General features: G+C 39.8%; 1 protein-coding gene across 1 annotated transcript; it reads right to left on the reverse strand.

The window, feature by feature from the left end:
- Nucleotides 1-384: 384 nt before the first annotated feature.
- On the reverse strand, nucleotides 385-18,354 carry LOC139207627 (immunoglobulin-like and fibronectin type III domain-containing protein 1). The gene is made up of 26 exons (XM_070837367.1): nucleotides 18,336-18,354; nucleotides 15,586-15,708; nucleotides 15,356-15,495; nucleotides 14,962-15,061; nucleotides 14,824-14,850; nucleotides 14,575-14,620; nucleotides 14,302-14,497; nucleotides 13,736-13,849; nucleotides 13,486-13,648; nucleotides 13,121-13,393; nucleotides 12,573-12,953; nucleotides 11,678-11,802; nucleotides 11,390-11,531; nucleotides 10,996-11,289; nucleotides 10,588-10,887; nucleotides 9,868-10,044; nucleotides 9,604-9,732; nucleotides 9,125-9,433; nucleotides 7,988-8,073; nucleotides 7,683-7,875; nucleotides 6,135-6,431; nucleotides 5,275-5,601; nucleotides 2,638-2,906; nucleotides 1,235-1,719; nucleotides 995-1,142; nucleotides 385-864 (listed from the first exon to the last, which is right to left on the reverse strand). Exons 1-26 carry the CDS (start codon nucleotides 18,352-18,354, stop codon nucleotides 385-387), a joined length of 5,343 nt encoding a protein of 1,780 aa, XP_070693468.1.
- Nucleotides 18,355-19,642: the final 1,288 nt, after the last annotated feature.

Below are 19,642 nucleotides of genomic sequence, written 5' to 3' on the forward strand. Positions count from 1 at the left end.
TTCTGCTGACTACATATTTAACATTGAACTAATAAAAGCAGTGATATGTATTACTACTTATGGTCAACACTTAACTTTATAAAATGTAAGCAATTTCTAACAAGGCCATATATGAGATGAAGAGTAGTGAAACCCTAAAATGTATGGCTGGAATTAGATTAAAATGAATAAGTACCTATCAGAAATTCCCACCGAACACAATCTATACATCAGACAACCACATTAAAGGAATAAAACAGATACTGCAAATCATCTGTAGCCACTGGTTAAAGAAAGTGTGCTGCATGTAAAAATGGTTCCCATTCATCTAAATAAGACTTTTAAAAAAATCACAGTTTAGTGTGTTTTACAGGTGGTCGGTGTACTGGAGCACTTCAAGCACAGCTACTCCTCCTCCTTATTTTCATCCATGAAAATCTCATTGTTAAATTCAGCTGTCTCTTCCTCCACAGTCTCCCAGCTTTCCACAGCTTCTTCAGATATGTCGTCTTCCAAAGGCTCGTCCAAAACGTGACCACCAGCAGTCTCTTCTGCGACCTCCCGCTCCTCACTCTGTCCTGTAATTTCCTCGTCTTCTTGCGATTGTGGTGTAATTTCTTCTTCCTCTCCTGTAATTTCTCTCTCCTCTTGCTCCTCTGTTACGTTACCCTCCACTTCCTGCTCCAGTGGCTGTTCTTCCTGCATTACCTCTTCCTCCTTTGCCTCCTCTTCTGCTTCATCTTCAGTGTCCTGCTGCACAGGCTTTTTCTCAATGTCTTCTGGCTTCTCCTCCACCTCAGAGGCATTTAGTGCTGTAGTGGAGATTAACTCTCTTGCCTCCTCATTTGACTGCTGTTTCATTGTCCAGGATGGAACATTTGCCAACTGAGACAGAAAGATATGTTATTCGTTATTTATCTTGATGGAATTCAGTAGTTGCAGTTTGAAGAATAATGAACACTGACACAGAAAAATTTCATTAATCAGGTATTTGAAAGAATAATCTTTTTTATACCTGGGTGTGAAAAGTCTGCAGGTGAGCCTTGATGCTGCTGTGGAGGGTCTGTGAAGTAAAAAACTGCTCATTCAGGGTCATCTGCACTGACGTGAGCATCTCTTTTAATGCCTGGACACGCATGGCCTGCTGAGCCTCGACAAGCTCCCTGAAATCAATAGAAATGAACACTTCTTTGGAAAGTCTGCAAATTAAAAACATTGTTTGGGCATGCACACTGTGAAATCAAACTGAGCTCACTTTATAGTAGCCATGTCCTGGTTGCTTGTATGAAGTGCAGCACTATGAAGGTGGATCGACTCTTTCAGCTCTTTCAGCTCTGAGGCTTGTCCCTCTGACTGTGCATTAAGAGCCTCAACTGATGCGACCTGCTCGTCAACTCTGGAGCATGCAGCGGCCACAGCGTCGGTCAGCCCAGCCACATTTTCAACCAGCGTGGAGCTGGAGCTCAAACCGGCCACTAGGCTCTCCTTCACGGCCTCAAACTCCTCACTCTGGTTTTTGAACATGGCCTGCAGGGTCGTGATGGACAGGTAGACCTGCTTTATCTCAGCCAACCGGGTGTCCATCTCGTCACGGAGGTCCAAATGCTTCAAGTAGACGTCGGAGTTCTTTAGCTTCTCCGATGTGGCCAGGGAGGCCTCAGCCATCTCCTGAGCCTGTTTCTGAGCCTCTTCCAGGGCAGAGATCTTCTCCTCCACACGCAAATCTGTATCTGTATCAGTCTAGAAAGTGAGAGAAATTATTTAGCCATGAGGCTTGAATCAGCTGAAGCTTTTGAAATTTGTTTTTATGATTTTTGTCAGACTGAGCAGTTATGCTGCTGTAGGAAGTAGGAAGTAGGTTCTGCAATATGACAATATATGTTTTTTCAACATTATACATTGTCATCTGCCAGCAAAATCTAAATATCATTTATATCGTGGGGCATTTAATATCCCTGGGTGACAGCCAACATTGACTGTTTGTCAACAGTTTCTGAATTGAATTGAAAATGTATTTACAGCAGCATGATATTATGATACAGAATCAGATGGGCCACTGTATAACATGGTGATTAGCAGTAACTAACTAGTAGCAATTAGTGCTAATAATGATCAAATATATAGAGATAACATTATGTACATCTGACAATGTGAATGTTACTGAAACGTGGCCATGAAGCTGCTCTTGCTATAAATAACAACAGGTGTTATTGTAAGTGTCAAGCCAGCTGCTTTACAATGTCTTACAGCCGGAACTTTTCAAAATAAACCTCACTGACGAACATTTCCATTCATATTTTCCTACAAATGGCGCAAAGCACAAAGAGCCCGAGCGAAACTTTGTATACAAGTTCCTACATATTTGTTGATGTGTTCATATTTAATAACACATTCAGAATTACATATGGAATACGTTTATTTTGAAGGTAAATCAGCTATTTCCGGTATCTCCCCTTCTCTTTAGCTAGCTTAACGCCGCTGTTTAGCACCACGCGGGGACACACGCCCCCCTCCTCCCTACTGGAAGAAACTGTCGTAAATCAACTTTTCACCCCGGCACACGATAATACAGAATTAAATGAGTAAATGTAAGTGTTTTAAGGTGAAAAGACCAGACCAGCAGAAAACACGAATGAGAAAGTTAGCTAACTTTGTTACCTGTGCGTCCGTCATCTCCATCACCTGCTGGAGCTCCGTGATTCTCTGCTGCATTGTATTGAAAGAGTCGGACAGCTGGTCCAGGCTGTGCTGCTGCTGTACACAGAACCACCCCATCACAGAGGCCCCGACTGTGAAGACAACCATAATGAACAACCAAGTCGGAGACACGGAGGAGCTGGTCCCTCTCCTGCACTGTGGCGCTGACGACTCCAGCAAAATGGAGGTGTCTTCTGTTTGCGGCTTCTTTGACTTGCGCCTGGTCATGGCTGCAGGACGGGGGACGGAGAGCTGTGAGCCTTCACTGAGACGGATACAGCAAAGTGCGGCTGCTCGTTTGGATTAGCTGAGGTATCACGTTGTCTATTCTGTGCTAGACCCTTTGACCTAGTCGGTCATTGGACCCCATAACATTCAAAGCAACTGCTGGGAGGGGGGGGGGGGGGGGGGGGCACATTATGCAACTGCAGTTGTGGAAGAGGTGTTCACATCCAGCATTAAAGTCAAACACCACAGTGGAAAAATAGTCAGCAGATGTAAAAGACTTTAAGTAAGAGTGGATTAGTGTTAGCAGTAAGTTGTATGAGTATTACTAAATTAAGAATGACCCGAATGACTTTTAATTAGCTGCTGTTTATTTGTATTAATGGATCATATCACTAAAGCTGCCAGATGGAGGAGTAAAAATGACAACACTGCAGAGTCTGAAATGCAGAGGAGTCGAAGTGAAACACTTGAGTCAACTCCAAGTACCCCAAAACTGTACTTATGTAAAGGATTTGAGTAAATGTACTTATCTGATTTCCGCTTTTGGTGCCACTTTTCATGCCAAGCACCACGTGGAACCGGGCTGCAGGCTGTAACTCACAAACCTGCTCGCTCTTGTTCACGTTCACCTCAAGGAGAAGGGTGCTCTTCTGTCATTTTCGAGTCAATTGTGCACAATCAGTTCATTTTTCAGTGTGTCGCGGCCACCAGCCATGAAGAGATCACTGATCAATCAGTCCAGTAGTGTGAAACCATTGACAGGAGTGTGTATAATGTTGCTATCCTGCATAGTGGATCTGACAAGAACTCCATTCACCAGGACTGTTTTTTTTTTTTAACAATTCAACGCAAGACACCAGCAATGGCTCCAGTTCACTGTATGAGAGAGATTCATAGGGTTTCTCTTGCATAATACCTGTTGTCCCTTCCCAGTAGGTAAAGCTAGAAGTGCAGCAGGTACCATTTGAAACACAACTCTCATTTAAAGGGGACATATTCTGCAAAATACACTTTTCATTGTCTTTTCAACATAAATGTGTCCCTGGTATGTTTACAATCCCGGAAATAATGAGAAAAGACCGTCCTTTCTCTTTTTCTCCTCCATCTTATAGTGAACTTGTCTAAAAATGCTCTGTTTATTATCAGCCCCACTTGTGATGTCACATGCAGGGATTTTGTGAACATGTGACTTTGGTCAATGTTAGCATGTTGCGCGGCTTTTGCGTTTCCCCTTTGGAGACGGCAGAGCTGATGCGGGGTGTGTTGGAGGTGCCTCAGGGAGCTGACCAATCAAAGCAGACTGGGCTTTTTGGGAGGGGTGCGGCCTTAAAGAGACAGGCGCTAAAACGGAGCGTTCAGTCAGAGGCTAAACAGAGCGGTATGACCGTATGAGAAAAATAATGTGTGTTTTGAACAGTATGAGCAGGTTAACATATTGTAGTAGGACTCCCATTTAGAAATATGAATCTCAAAATGAGCAAAATATGTCTCCTTTAAAACACAAAACATTTCCAAAATATTTTTTTTAGAAAGCTGGCCGATCTCTGTATGAAAATGTTTCCCATTTACATCAATAGAAGTATATTAAAGCCCTAAGAAAAGTAAAAGGAATTTAACTGAGTGCGTGCTCATTATCAGCCTTCACCCTTCAAAGTAAAGTTTTTTTTAATGGTAAAATATGACAGCACTAAAGCGGGACAGACAATCACTTAACAGACAAGTGAACAGAACATACAGACATCAAGATAAAACAGTGAAGTCTCTGTTTAATCATGTAACAAGAGTTTACAACAGCCTGTACTTAACACAGTGCAACAACGTTAAAAGTGCTTGTGCACAACACGTGTGTACTCATGCACGAGATGCAAACTGAGCAAGGATCTGATGAAAACCTCCAAGTGTTTAGTGATTGCAACTCTATTTATGGGCTATGCAAATAAATAGTTAAGTATTTTTAAGTGAGATTGTTTCATGTAACTATAAATCGGTGAACACAGTGAAAGCCACAAAATTGAATTCTGCAGCGTGTTTGACCACATCTTAATTGAATAGAGGCAGGTTGCTGAAATATCTCCAAACTTTAATAGGATAGCATATTACCTTTTCCCAAAATACCCAATTCATGTTTCCTGGAGCTTCCTGAAGTTGTCTAGTGATTAAATAGCAGTGCATCGCACTCGTGGGAAATGGAGTAATTAGTATGATTTTAATTTTGATTGTTTGTTCAGCTTCCTTCCAGCAGCTGGAGCTCTTCTTCACTCTGCAAAGAAACATATTGATACTCTCTCTTATTTACATATTGCGCACTGAAATGTTTATTCATGAATTTCTTTACATAAAATATATGATTCTTAAAACTTGCGTTAATACCTCTGACATTCAGCATCGTTGAGGACTCGGCCGTCCCCAGTTTGTTCTCAATGACGACTTTGTACTCCCCGTTGTCTCTTGGTGCCACCTTCAGTATGAGCATGGAGCAGACCCCACATACGTTGGTGATGTGGTAGTTGGTGTTTGTGTTCAGGCTGATGTTGTTACAGTACCATGTCACACGTGGAGCAGGGTCACCCTTAACTGCACATGTCATGTAGCACTCGTAACCCTGTGGAGCTGTACGCCTCTTCAGAGGAACGATAAATGATGGCGGTGACTGGAAGTCCAAGGACCTTGTCTCTGGCAGGTTTACTTTGAAATTTCCTGAAACACAACAAAAATGCATAAAAAGTTTAACGTTGTACAGAATCAAAATAGCCAAGTACTTTTTAACTGAACATAGACTCGAGACAACAATTCTACTGAGCATCACATGCGTGCTAGCTACTGCTTCTTCAGCTTCTGTAACTTAGTGCAATCTCTTGGTTAGTTCTGTCTCTTGCTGTTGCATGATTAAAAAAACATTGTTTTAAAAGGGCGCGATATCGAGTTTATGCACAAATTTCAGATTTAATGTTAAAAGTTTAAAATCGGCAAGTGAAAGTTTCAAAAGTCTTCTGTAATTAATTCCTTTTTAATTAGTGGGCGATATCCTTCCCAAGTTTAGTATTAACACAAAAGGTAACTTGAGTTGAGCAGTCCTGAGATGTGGCGATCTACTGAAGCAGCTTTTTAAGATAACAAATCTGTATTTCTCTGAAGTCACCCATGCTAGCGTAAGAACCACGATTTCACGTTGTGTAAAAGAAAGGGAGAACTGATTAAGAGCTCTTTGTGACTGAACAGGAGGCACAAACCTTTTTCCTTTTTGATTTCAAACACAGGGGATTCAGTGGGTGGTGAAGGACCCATGTCATTTTTAGCAAACACCCTGAAATAGTACTCCCGTCCGGGCAAAATGTTGACAACTGTGAATTTGTTGTTGAAGAGGTTGTCTGCCACTGTCCTCCAAGTGCGTTTGAAGGAGTCCCGCTTGGATACCATGTAGTGTAATCTGTCATCTCTCCTCTCGTCTGGAGAAGGAGTCCAGAACAGGGTCACCGTTCCTGGGATGTTCTGATCCAGCTCCACCGGACCTGGAGGCTTGGGATCATCTACAACCAGATTTAGAGGCACAGAGATGCAGATTAGGGATATTGCAGAGTTAGCTTGCTGATGATTTTCAATCCCATCAAAGTGAAGTGAATGTTTCGGTCAGAACAATTATTTCTTCACATTAGCGCTAATAAGTGGCCAACTATGTTATGGTTGTTACTTTTAGCTGTAATACTGTAGAACCACAGCGGTTAGAAAAGAATAAAACTTCAGATTAGCTTCAACCCAGTAACAATGAGAGCAGGCTGATGGCTACATCCAACTGATGAAGTTGCTTTGGTTGAGTTTAAAAAAAAAACAGAGCTGAAAACTTTCAGCTCGAGATTTTAAAAAGCCAGTGTCAAAAGGTTTTGAGGGTAATGGAGTGTTGAGTATTTTCAGAAATGGATACATTTATAATTTGGCTTCAAAGTTTGGTTTTAGACATAAAACAGAGGAGTAGCTTTTAGCTGTGCACAGAAATTCATTTTGACCTTGAAATCAGTATGGTCAGCAAAATATTCTAGCTTTTTCAGAGCTTTTAACCACAACTCATGGTCTTCAGTAGAGAAATTCTAACGCAATGCTTAACACTATCATTAAACTGAAACAGAGGTTACCATATGGCATTTTATGGGGGTGCGGTGACAGAGATCATACTCAGACTGTGAAATGAGGTAAAAAGCTTGCAAAAAAAGATGATAATGGATATTGAGATTGTTTTATTGCACAGGCGTTTCATTGTGTGTAGAAACTGTATCTCAGCAGCGTTTATCCATCCACCCTCCTCTACTTTAGTGGTTGCGTTTTTTTTGATACCTTTGTTCTTCCTTTTGTGTGTTTCTAGAAGGACTCAGTAGTAAAGTATGTCCTGTATAAATTCTCCCCTTGAAACCGTGAATAATGTTAAACTCATACTTTTAGTAGATGCACAATAATCGTATATGTTGATTAATCAATATTTCTATCTCAATCCCATAACCGCTCCATCTACTTCCCTGAAAACTTTATTGTTTTCTACCCAAAAATTCAAAGTCTGAGTTACAAAAGTATGTGTTCATCTTATTTTATCTCTCTGTCTCTCCAACATACAGTATTTGACATGCACAGTATCTGTATTCAGCTGATTATTATACAGTTTGACACTCGGATTCAGTAAATCTGACTCTGAGTATGTATTCAGCCTCTGTTGCCTCGCTTTGTTTGTAGTATGTCTTTATATACCAGGTCCTGAGCTGTAGTAGATCATGGCCAAACACAGTGAGACTCACCTGTAACTCTGATTTCAACGTTGAAGCTCTCTTGGCCTACAATGTTCTTGACAGTAATGGTGTAGATGCCAGTGTCAGACCGTTCGGATGTGGGGATTAACAGTTGAGAGCCTTTATCAGAGTTGGTAATTGTTACGTGTTTGGACACAGGAAAACCATCTTTTAGCCAAGAGATTTCTGGCAGGGGCGAAGCCTAGAGAAGGAAAAAATATCAGAATCACTTATTCATTGAAAATAATGTTAGCTTAAAGAAGAAAATCCATTCTGCAGTGAATTCAATAGAGGGGAAACTTCTGGCACAATACCTCAAAGTTGATGTTGAGACGGACTGTGTTTCCGGATCTTACCACCACAAAAGTCTTCATGTTACGATCTTTAAACTTTGGCCTTACTGTGGGAGCAAAATTTAGGATAAAATGTTTTAGATTCTTGTTAAGTACAATTAAGCAAACTGTCCAGTAGTTTTCCATTCTTCTTAAAATAATATTTTCATTCTTTGCATTTTTAAATAGTCTACTGTCTATTGTTTAAATTATTAAGAAATCATAGCCCTTTGTTTGAATTCTTGTTATATTTTCTGTTACTGTAAACATGGATATGAATGTCTCAAGGAGATCTACAGGACTGGGATAAAGTTGGGATAAAGGCATTAATGACATTAGAGACTGACTGACTGATTTATCAGTTGGCCGATTTTATTGGCAGATATCACCTCATCACAGATTTTTCCCTTTTTTTTTTTACATGGCACAATGCAGAAAAAGATGCTCAAGGTTTTTATAAACGGTGTAATCACAGCGTTTGTGAGTGCGTTCATATCGTTTACAATATTCTCAGCACTGCCTGCAGCACAGCTGAGCAGATGGTGATGCGGAGTAAAGTGGTGAAGTAAGCTTTTTAATTAGTCGCCAGAGGCTTCACTTGGTTTTGTCTTTGTTGGCCACACTTTTTTTTTTTTACTCCCTAATATTGGTATGGAGTTGTCCCCAAAAATCCAGTATCAGTTGGGTTCTAAAATATACTTTGTTGATCACTACAGTATCTGTATGATTTCAGGTCCATTTCCAGTCATTTGTTTTTGGAACCCATTGTTCTCTGGATACGCCAGCTATTCAAAATACGACATTGTGAACTGTTACCGGAAGCTCTATCTATCCCAGTATTAGAAGTGATTGAACCACAGGGGGGCATGAATAAATAAACAGAAACCAGCTGTCAATGCATACATGTCCACATAGACAGCCTGTATCAGTGACACAGAAACAATCTTGGTTAAAAGCAAGTCGCTTCTATTACAGTGGTGTTATGATGTGTTGTGATATGAAATTATAGCAGTCAACAATTCTACCCTTTAACCCCCAATATCCACAGATATTAAACAAAATGTTGTAAGACACAATACGAACTCTCAAACTCTACATTTAAATTTGAAATTTTCTCACCAGGAGGAGGCATTGCAATGATGTAATTGTCAAATCCCTGAGGCTCTCCATCACCACCGTAATTGGTGGCAGTCACTCTCACCCAGTATGTGGCCATTGCCTTCAAGCCAAGCACGGTATAGGAAGTTAGGGTAATTGGGATGGTGTTACAGCGGGTCCATTCCAGGCTTTCTATTGGTCTGATCTCCACGTAGTACCCCTGGGCTTCATCCTCAACCCCCTTTATTTCTTTAGGTTTAGTCCAAGCCAGTGAAATTGTGGTGTAATTAGAGGATGTTAACTTCAGGTCTGTGACTTTCCCTGGGGGTTCTGAAATTACAGTAATGTGAGGTTAATGGCTCAGCGTTTCTGGGCCTTTTGTAATACACAAAGAGCTCCAGACATCATTATATTGAACAGCATGTTGGATCACTGTAAAGCATTTGTTTTCAGTGAAAACAACAACAGTAGGTTATAAGAAGTCAGCATGACTGGCTTACTCATTGGATCTCTTGCGATCACCGTGTCACAGGGAATACTCGGATCTCCAGCACCGGATAGGTTGATAGCAGACACCCTAAATTCGTATGCAGCCCCTTCAAAAACATCTTTCACTGCGTACTTTGTGTCTGTGGAAACAGGAAGAAAGGGTCATCTTATCACTAGAACTGTTCATTTATTCAGGCGATTGTATAGCAGACATTCATTTTTAGACTGTAGTCAATCAAGGTTTATTCCTGTAGCTTGTCACACAAGATGGATACCTGTGATGGGCCCTCCTTGGTTTACAAGGCTCCAGTAATTAGTGCCTTTCTTGTTTTTTTCCATATTGTATCCCACTATTTTGGTTCCTCCAGTGTCACATGGAGGACTCCATGCCAAATTTATGCAGTCTTTAAAGGCACTGACCACTTTAGGTGCTGTTGGGGTTCCAGGATAGCCTGCAGGACACACGTGACATTCTGTGTATCACCTCCAAAATCAAAACAACTCCAAACCAACCAAATAGCATCTGTTAGACAGCTCAAACTGGCAAGACAGCAGAAAAATGTATGGAGAATGAACCATGATGCACTGAACAGTGTTTTATTTCAGTGGACTTGGAAGCTGACTTTGGTCTGCACCTCGCTGTGCTACTAAAGAAGTTTGATGCCATTATATTTTCTACAAATTAATGCAAAAATATTTCTTTCATACATTGTGGAAAAGTTGGTTGTCAGCCCAGGTAGTCAAGTGAATGAAGCTTATGTGATCATGTGAAAATCTGTGATTTTGGCAACCTCAAGTTGAAGTACCAAAAATGATGGTTCAAATAGGATGAATTATGAAATCACGAATATGGATAATATTTTATATAATATAAATAATAAATGTATTCTTTTGTTCGCTCGTTTCACTCTATGGATATTTCACCCGCTTCACAAGAAGTTCAGAGGTTTTCACTGGACAGTAGCATAAATGGCCCTTACACCACAAAGACTTACGTAATACACCAGCTGCTATGTCCTCTGTCATCAGGTAATCACTGACGCCTTCTGCGTTCTTGGCTCTGATCCGGTAGCAGTACCTCCGTCCGGGGTCCACATCTGAATCTTTGTAACTTGGGTTGCTGCCTGGGATCTCACTGAGATTTGACCATTTATTGCGCCCAACTTGTTGGCGCTCTACGATGTAGTTTGTGACGGGGCAACCACCACTATCTTTTGGCGGTTTCCATTTGAATTCAACAGATGTTACAGCACTTTCCATAATGTCCACAGGTCCTTGTGGCGGTGTGGGTTTGTCTGTTGACGAAATGAAAAGAAGTTCTCTTAACGGCAAAAAAAACCTAATCTGCTTACATGCAGCACAATGTGTAATACATGGCAGACATCAACCCATTTTCAACTCACCCAGTACGATAAGCTTGGAAATTGCCTCTATTGTACCAAATTCATTTTTTATTTTGATTTTGACTTCTCCGCTATCTTTCCTTTGGCACTTATTAAGGCGTAGTTTGCCTTCAGTATCTGATGTTTCAATCTTCACATTGAGGGCAGGCAAAAGCTCGTCATCATCCTTGTACCAGTGTATATTCATCGGTGCTCCACCTGAGAACGGCAGCTTCCATTCGGCATTCTCCCCCGCCTTTACAATGACTGGCTTTGTGAATTTTCCCAACGCCTCAGCGTCGATTCTTGGTGGGTCTAGAATGGTAGAGAAAAAAAGTCTTTTGTCAAAAACCCTTTTAAACCATAGAGTCATTTATCATTTGATACCAAGCCATGTCATTCATTTTTTTCTGACCTTGAATATTAAGTGTTGCTTCTGATTTACGGCCTTCAGCTTCAAAGCGGTACACAGCAGCATCATCTTTTTTACAGCAATCAATTACCAACCTATGACAGGCTCCATCTTTAATAATTGTTACCCCATCCTCATTGGTTAGCTTTTCAGATAAAAAAAAATCAATATTCAAAAGACAAACATTTTGATAAAGATGTAATGGACTTCATAATATTTTGACTAGAGTGGACATGTACAAGCTAACCAATATTTTTGGCACTTCTCCTTCTCCTGGAATAGTTGACTTACCAGCTTCCCATTTTTATACCAGCGTCCCTCAGATGTCTCATTGCTTAGTTTGCAAGACAGCTCTGCCCGTTCACCAATATTTGCAACCATATCTGACAGCCCACTGACAAACTGAACACCGCGATCTGCAACAGTAAGAACAAAGTAAAACATTTAGACATAAGCAAAATGACGGTGTGCTTTGTATTTTCTCATATGTAATCTCTGGTATATATAATATTATATTAGAATTTACAAAAGATAGTGGTTGTGAGATGTGAAGGGGACAAATCAAGTCACAAGTCAGTGTACCATCTTAGCTTCTGCCTTAAATATAGTCGATAATTGTACAAAGGCATAAAAATATTAGATTAGAAAGTGAAATTTTTGTTGTTTTTCTGCAGTTAATGGTTTATCAGGTGGATTCAGTTTATTTTATGCCACTGAATTTCTTCAGTGGCATTTCTTGGTAGAATGAGTTACGCATTATTTTTCATTACAATCCAGAATACAAATACAAATTCAGTCAAAAATGGTCAGACTGATTACTGAATCTAGGACAGTAATCCAGTTTTAACAAGGATCTTAGACTTTTCCGTCAGGTGGCTATTTGAGAACGATTTGTCCATCCACAGATTTGACCTCACAAAGAACAGTTTAAAGACGTTTCCTGTATTTTATAGGTCTAAATGATCTTGGAGTTAAAATTGTTATTACACAGCTCAGTGTATAATTTACATTTTGGAAGTTGGGACCTTATTTCTAGTTAAACTTCCAGTGATATTGATATACCTATTGATATACGGTGTCTTGTAGCAGAGACACATCATGAGAGCTGGAACTAAAATCATGACATTATATTAATCTCTGCAAAGTTATGCAGTGATTCGGTCTTCACACAGTTCAAGGATTTTACCTGTGACAGTATCGGGGACCAAAGGGCCAGTTCGTGATCGCTTCTTTTTCTTATCATCTGCATCATCCTTTTTATTTTCATCATCTCCCTCTGTCAGGAGGTTCTTATTCTTTCCGTCTCCATCACCCTCCTCCCCATCAGTCTTGTCACGGAACCCATCACCTGACCTATCACCAGAACCGTCTCTTCCATCTCCTCCGTCCCCCAGTGCAGCTTTAGCTGCTGCATCTGCAGCATCCTTTTCAGCCTGTTGTCGTCTGGCTGCATCCAAGTCGTCTTTCTCTTTTTGCAGCTTGGCCTGCTGTTCTAATGCTAGTTTAGTCAGGTCATCTTGATCCCCAGTCTGTGTGCTCTTACGGCCTTTACGACCATTTGGATCAGCTGGGTTACAGTGAATACACACAAGAGGGGAGAATACATCACTTACTGCTGTCAGAATACATTTAAATGAGCAAGTATTCAAAGAATGCTTATCCAGCTAGAAGACTATATGTATTTCTTGTTTATTAATGTAATGTATCACTATAGAGAAAAACAAGATGTCCCACCTTCTACTGTAAGAGAGGCTCTGCTGGAAGTTATCCCAGCAATGGCATAATACGCTCCTTTATCTGCCATTTCACAGTCTTTAACTATCAATTTGTGAATTAGTTTGTCCTCAGAGACAGTGATCTCATACTTGTCCCCATGTTCAAGTGACAAGTCCTGTTTCGCCCAGGTGATTCTGTTGAGGGGCGTCGACAAGACACACTGAAAGATGGCATCCTCACTTTCAACGACCTCTGCGTCCTTAATCTTGGCTATGAACTCCACAGCAGGCACTGAGAGGGCAGAAAGGGTGGATGTGCATTAACTGACTGACTGGTAGCTCAATCATCGTGTTTTAATGCAGTTGCAACAGTTCACACCTTACCTTGAAAGTCAGTTGAAAGGACATTAGCCTCTTCAACATCAAGCTGGTAAAATCCAGCATCTTCTGGCTGAGGATCTTTGATGCTGAAAACATACTTTGTCCCTGTTTTCTTAAGGCTATGCTTTGCATTTTCATCATCTCCATATGGAACCATTGTCCCATCCTTTTTAGAGAAGAATACTTGGATTAGTTTTTTGATTTCTATCTTTTATTAGCAGTGACTCATTTTAACTCAGACGTATTAACTCACCTTGTATAGGTTAATGGCAGAGTTAGGATCCCACAGATTCATGTCAACGCTAAATTCAGCTCTCCCATTGGGTGTTACCTCTATTTGTTTCACATTTTCCAGTTTCTCTACAACCTACAAAAGGAAGATAAAAAGTCCAGGGTGTAGCTGTAGATTTTGCTCTGAATTTCAATGTCAACTTAAGTGTCAACACAGCATGGATGCTTACTAGGTAAAAATGCTCCAGGTTAGTTTAGCCTCAGGCAAAAATAGCCGTCATGCACAGGAAGGAAGAAAATCCAGAATTCTTTCAAATGCATTTGCATTAGATGTGCTTTTAAAGAGTAACTAAACACCACTTTAAAATGTTGTTTTTTCTGATCTCCAGTGGTTTAATTCTTTATTTTACAGACTGGTGACGGTGTTACTCTTTAAAGTCAGCCAGAGACAACAACTCTATCTGATATTTGGCCCACCTGGTTTTCTGTTCCAGCTTTTAAAACACAGCTTAAACGTTTCCTTTTTTAGAAATTTACCCAACATTTTGCAGGCCCAAAATACTTACAGACTGCATTACAGCACAATACCTTTGCCTGCTCGTCTGCCCTTTCTTTTTTCATCTGGTTGAGTCTCTTCAGCAGCCAGCGAAAGTCAGTAACACCAAAGTCCAGACAGATTTTTTCATAGTCCCTCTTTGGGGCACTGATAAGCAGTTCCCAGAGCTTAGGATCAATTTCTCCCTCTTTTTTGGGTGGGAGTTGTTTTTTTCGAGTGACAACAACACTGAAAAAGAGAAGAGCAGAGTGAAACGTTTTTGGATTTTTTTTTCTGTCATTTTTTTAAACTTACACTGAACTTACGTTTTCTTAAGCATTGATCTGAAATCCTGTGGCGCTTGTCCATTTGCTGAAAGCAAATGAGATAGAAATTGGAAAAAGATCATGAGATATGGAGTTCCTTAATGCGTTACAGCATACTGTAGGTATCAGTATTTGATGACCATGTTACTGCTGCTGAGATACAAATTCAAGAAAAAAATGTGTATGGGTTGATGAATGATGGAGAGAGAACCATTCAGGTCCTCCATAGCTGTGTGATCAATTTCATACCTGCAGGCGCTTTTTTCTTAAAGCCAACTGGAAAAAAGGAATACAAGAAATCATGTTATCATTTCACGTCAAAGCTACAATATGTTATACTCATGTGCTTAATTTACAGTGAAATATTCCATAGTAACAGTCTTTTACCCTCCATAACCTTCAGATTTGCAGTACAGACAGCCTGTCCATGCTCATTGGTGGCAAAACATTTGTAGGTGTCAGCTTGATCTGGTGTTACACCGAAAATCTGATAAAACAATATTGCCATAGTTAGATTGCATGCGTAGTGTTGAATATTAGGTTCCCATTAATGTGAAGAATTAGCTTTTCTAATAGAGTACTGTGAAGTACTTTGACCATAAATCTAACTACTTAGTGTAGCCCATACTTTCAAGCAACTATATTAGAATATACATATTTAAACACATCAGCAAGTGTGGGAATAGAACAGTAGAGTGCATTGTGATGTATTGGTGTGATTATATATTAGTTTATGTTTTACGAGATGTGAAGCATTTTATTTAAAGGCTATTTTTCCCACCTCAAGGATGTGCTCTTGAGCTCTTTCATCATATCTGGTCTTGTACTTTTCTGGGTCATCAACTTCGCCCTTATTACGCCCCCATGTTACTGTAGGTGCAGGCTCGCCATTAACCATAGCTTTGAAAAATGCTTTTTTACCTGAAGGATGAAAATACAGAAAACCACACAGCAGTGATACATTTGCGAATACGGGTTTACAGTGTGTTTCCTTGTGGGCTAGTCATTTACCCTCTTGAACAGTCGCAGCCATCGGCTTCCGGGTGAAGTCAGGTGTCGACTGTCCCATAGGCAGTTGCTCGACATACTGAGTGATCATAACTCCAGGAACCCTGGACCTTTTCTTGATGGGCACTGTTGAGACCAGACAATCACAGTAAACCTCTGCTGTGTGAGGCTGTTAAGCAAACATGGATAAAATGAGCTCGGAAAAAAAGTTATAAATGCTGTTAGTCATTATTCAGTGTTAAAATCGTGGGATTTTACATGGTTAAAAATATTAACAAGTTGAGCTGCAGAATTGTGTTTTTTTGTCAAAAGTGATGACAGTATTAAAACCTCCGGCTATTTAAATGTTAAAAACTAATATTATCTTTAACACCAATTATATCCAAGATTTAACCCACCAGTGCTTTTGTTTTTGGTTGCAGCTACTCTAGAATATCACAAGAGGTCAGTCTTTCCTTTTCTTTTTTGTAAACCATTACAGCTGCTACATTATGACAAGACCTTAAAATTCTTGAACTGTGCTGATTAAGATGTATTTTGTTATACGCATTTTTATTTGAGGGCAAACATATACATGCAAAACATTGAAAAACAGTTTTATTAACCAGTGTTATTTTGTATATTTCATACAAATCCCTCTGAATTTGGGACATATGTACAAGTAACCAGGTTTTGTTGATATCATATAATCATCATAATTAAGTTGAGGAGCCACACTATCACTTATTTCAGCCCAGACCATGGAAACATTGGCAGCTCCTTAATGTGGTGATGAAGAAAGCAAAAGAGAGATGGATGACACATTTCAGCCCTTTTCTTCTCTCAGATTTCAACTGTAGGATGACTCACTCAGTACACAACAGGATGTTCATCCAACAGCAGCTGAAATCACAAACTCCAATTGCACAAGCATCATACCTTGTAATTACTCAGAGCTACATCATTCACCCTGTGGCTTGAACCTGCACTGCTGCATAATATAGATAGAGCCGAACAGCCAATTACCATACATCTGTGTGCCAAATCATGTGTCGCAGTCCCACAGTTATTGTAGTAACATCAGGTTTTGTATGGCCATATGGTCCTGTTGCTGTCTTAATTAAATTGTGCCAAAGTTAACTATGTAGATACCCCATGAAACCTTAAATCACATTTGGATTTATTAAATAAGAAAGCACTGGCTACATTTTGGTCTTAAAGGGGCGACGTAGAATCTGGTCAGTCAATGTCCACAACCAAACCATTTTTAATAAAAAACTGGCAACATTTGAAAAAATGGCCAATGGCCTTGAATCTATCAATTCATATGCAACTCGTGAATCGAGAATAGTTCATTGTTTTCAACTGCACCATCTATGATTCAGTTTTAATATGCGACACACTTGATTTTTGTTGAGTTTGAATTGTCATACCTATATTAAGATGACGTAATTCTTCCGTCTGTGTCATTATGTCATGTTTTTGCCATAAGTCCTTGTAGCTGACCAGGTTTAACAGTGACTTTTTAGATCACATGTAAATACTTTGATAGTTAAATCCACAACCTGTTTGATTTCCTAGAAACAGACCGACAGCCGACAAGTCGTAGTAGATCTACGCATTTTGGAAGGTGAAATATTTTCTGCTAGCAAACCTCTACTCCTACATGTCTCACCTTTACTTCACCAACATCGACTGTAGTGGCACAAAATCACGTAGAAACACGTCAGAACACAGTCAGTCACATGTCACGTTTGTTCTCATTGATGGGGTAACATGAATTGAATTACTTTGGCAATATAAGAATGCAGCTACAAAGTGAACTTCAAGTGAAACCAGATCCTCCTCCTCTCTAAAAGAAATCATCTGCACTGGCAAATTGCAAACTCGAAGCTTTGCTTATTATTTAAGTACTTCCAGTGTGAGTTACTGTTAGATTACCCATTCTTCATCACTTTTCACTCTTCATCACGGCAGCCCTTCTCCAGTTAGAAGGCATATATTGAATATTCATCAAACTGTATGTGTCATCTCTCAAGGGGTTGGTTTATGCTCTTATATCATCTGAATGCAGACAGGGTTCTTGTGACCTTGTTCCTCAAGCAGTGATTCACACATAATCCATGTCTGGAAGGACAGCACTCAGTCGTTGGCTTCTGCATACCAATTGCCCCTGGAAGAACTGTTCGATTTAGACGCCAGCAGACTTGAGGCCACCTTCAGTAAGAATTTGTTGGCTGTAAAAAGCTGATATCCCTTTCATAAAACACTCCGAGCCACCAACACTAGGCCTCTAGAATGGGTGTGAATGGTTTCATACACTCTGGGATAGTGTTTCCTGGAGGTAGAGAATGAAATTGGTACACGTCGTGTCCTTCATATATATCCCTGATAGACTCCATTTGAAGTACTGAAAAAGCGGTATTTGTGGCGTCAAATGAAGTTCAAATGTTTTTAAGTTTCGTTTTTTTTTTCTATAGCAAGTCTAGTTTCTTCTTTCTTTCTTTGTTGTCCCTTTTTTTCTTCTTTTTTCCCTGCGATTATTTGCTACCCATCTCTACGAGTGCTTTTTGTTGGTAGAAATGATAAAAGAAAACTGGTGATGCATTCAAGACTTTGAACATCATAGAAAAGCTCATCCTGTTCAGCTGAATTAAAGTGTAACCTCTGCGCCAAGGTTTTTTTTTTTTTTTTTTTTTTAATTGCTGTAAATTACAGTTAATGATACAACATGGTCATAAATAAACAACCGCACAAACATTTTCGAAACTTACCAAAGGCTTTTGGGGCCATTGTAGTGCTGTCAGTTGGGCGTCCAAATATTGATCACTTTGGGGCTTGAACACACACAAAACATTCGTCATAATTGTATGTAGCTACATCAGCATTCATTGTATTCAAAACCAAGTATATATTTCCATTGATATTAAACCACCCGTTCGCTCTGTTTTTGGTTAATCAGATTTTTTCAGGGTTACACTGTACAGTACAGATGTTTGGTCTTTCACCTAGTGTCCCTTCCTGTCCGACAGTATGTTGTCCAATATGATCAACTACATCATTGATGTGTTTTATGACTTCTTTACTCTAGTAGTCAAAGAGAGCAATACGGGAAAACAAACCAGGTTTGTTTGAGGTTATTTAAGGAAGACATTTGAACAGTCAGAAGGTTCCTGCGAGCTATTTCATTAACTATTTAATATTTGATACTTATTGCCATCCCAAAATGTGTAACATAAGTTTCCAATGAATGTTAATAAGATTTTATGAAGGAAAATCAAGCTTTATTCAACTGCAGCAAATATGTTATCTTTTTGCCTCCTTATGAACATTGAAACAGTGTTTCTTTCTTCACAAGTTCTCAAAACCCAAAGATATTCAGGTTACAATTATAAGATACTGAAAAAGTAAATATTTACAGCTGGAAATGGTGAATTTTATACATTTTTGCTTGAACAATGATTAGTCAGTTATGAAAATAGATACATTTCCTGTTGATATATTAAGTAGCTAATCGTATAAGTGCTAATATAGCCCCCTCCAAGGTCTCAAGTATACTCAGAGTCACATGATTCAACTTCATGACACCATTCTGTAACTGCGGGGGTCACGAGAACCTGGGAGACCAAAAAATGGGGTCAAGGGCCAGAAAAGGTTGAGAAACTCTGCCTTAGAGGTTCTTCTCATGTATCATCTATGTTACCGTATGACATCCTCCTGTCACAGCGGGGATGCCTTGACTCCTACGTGACTCATGCACACATTTGGAGACATGCTGGGACACTGTAAATGGGGAATGTGAAATCCCACCTAATGGCTGACTCTGCCCAACTGCCTGTGGAGTCAAGTGGCTGTGCCAACAATTTAAGTGCTCAGGATCCAAACATAGACAAGAGCAGAGTGTCTTATGCATATATCTGTAAATCTCTTATATGCCGGCAACTCTTAAAAATGATGCTTTGTACTGACGATGACGGTGATTCTCCTCTGGTGCTCAGTTGTTAACAACCAGCAAAAGATAGAAAGTAAACCTTATAGTCAAAATGCTACTCCTGAGCTTAATGTAGATGCCTTTTGTTTT

Source organism: Pempheris klunzingeri, chromosome 2, assembly GCF_042242105.1.
Source record: "Pempheris klunzingeri isolate RE-2024b chromosome 2, fPemKlu1.hap1, whole genome shotgun sequence".
In the NCBI taxonomy this organism is placed as follows: Eukaryota; Metazoa; Chordata; class Actinopteri; order Acropomatiformes; family Pempheridae; genus Pempheris; species Pempheris klunzingeri.

Excerpts from the sequence above, each read along its gene's own strand:
- LOC139207627 (XM_070837367.1), bottom strand. Across the intron at positions 15,062-15,355 it reads CTCAAGAGCACATCCTTGAG|ATTTTCGGTGTAACACCAGA; the intron begins GTGGGAAAAATA and ends TTGTTTTATCAG. Across the intron at positions 10,888-10,995 it reads TTCCAAGCTTATCGTACTGG|ACAAACCCACACCGCCACAA; the intron begins GTGAGTTGAAAA and ends TTTCGTCAACAG.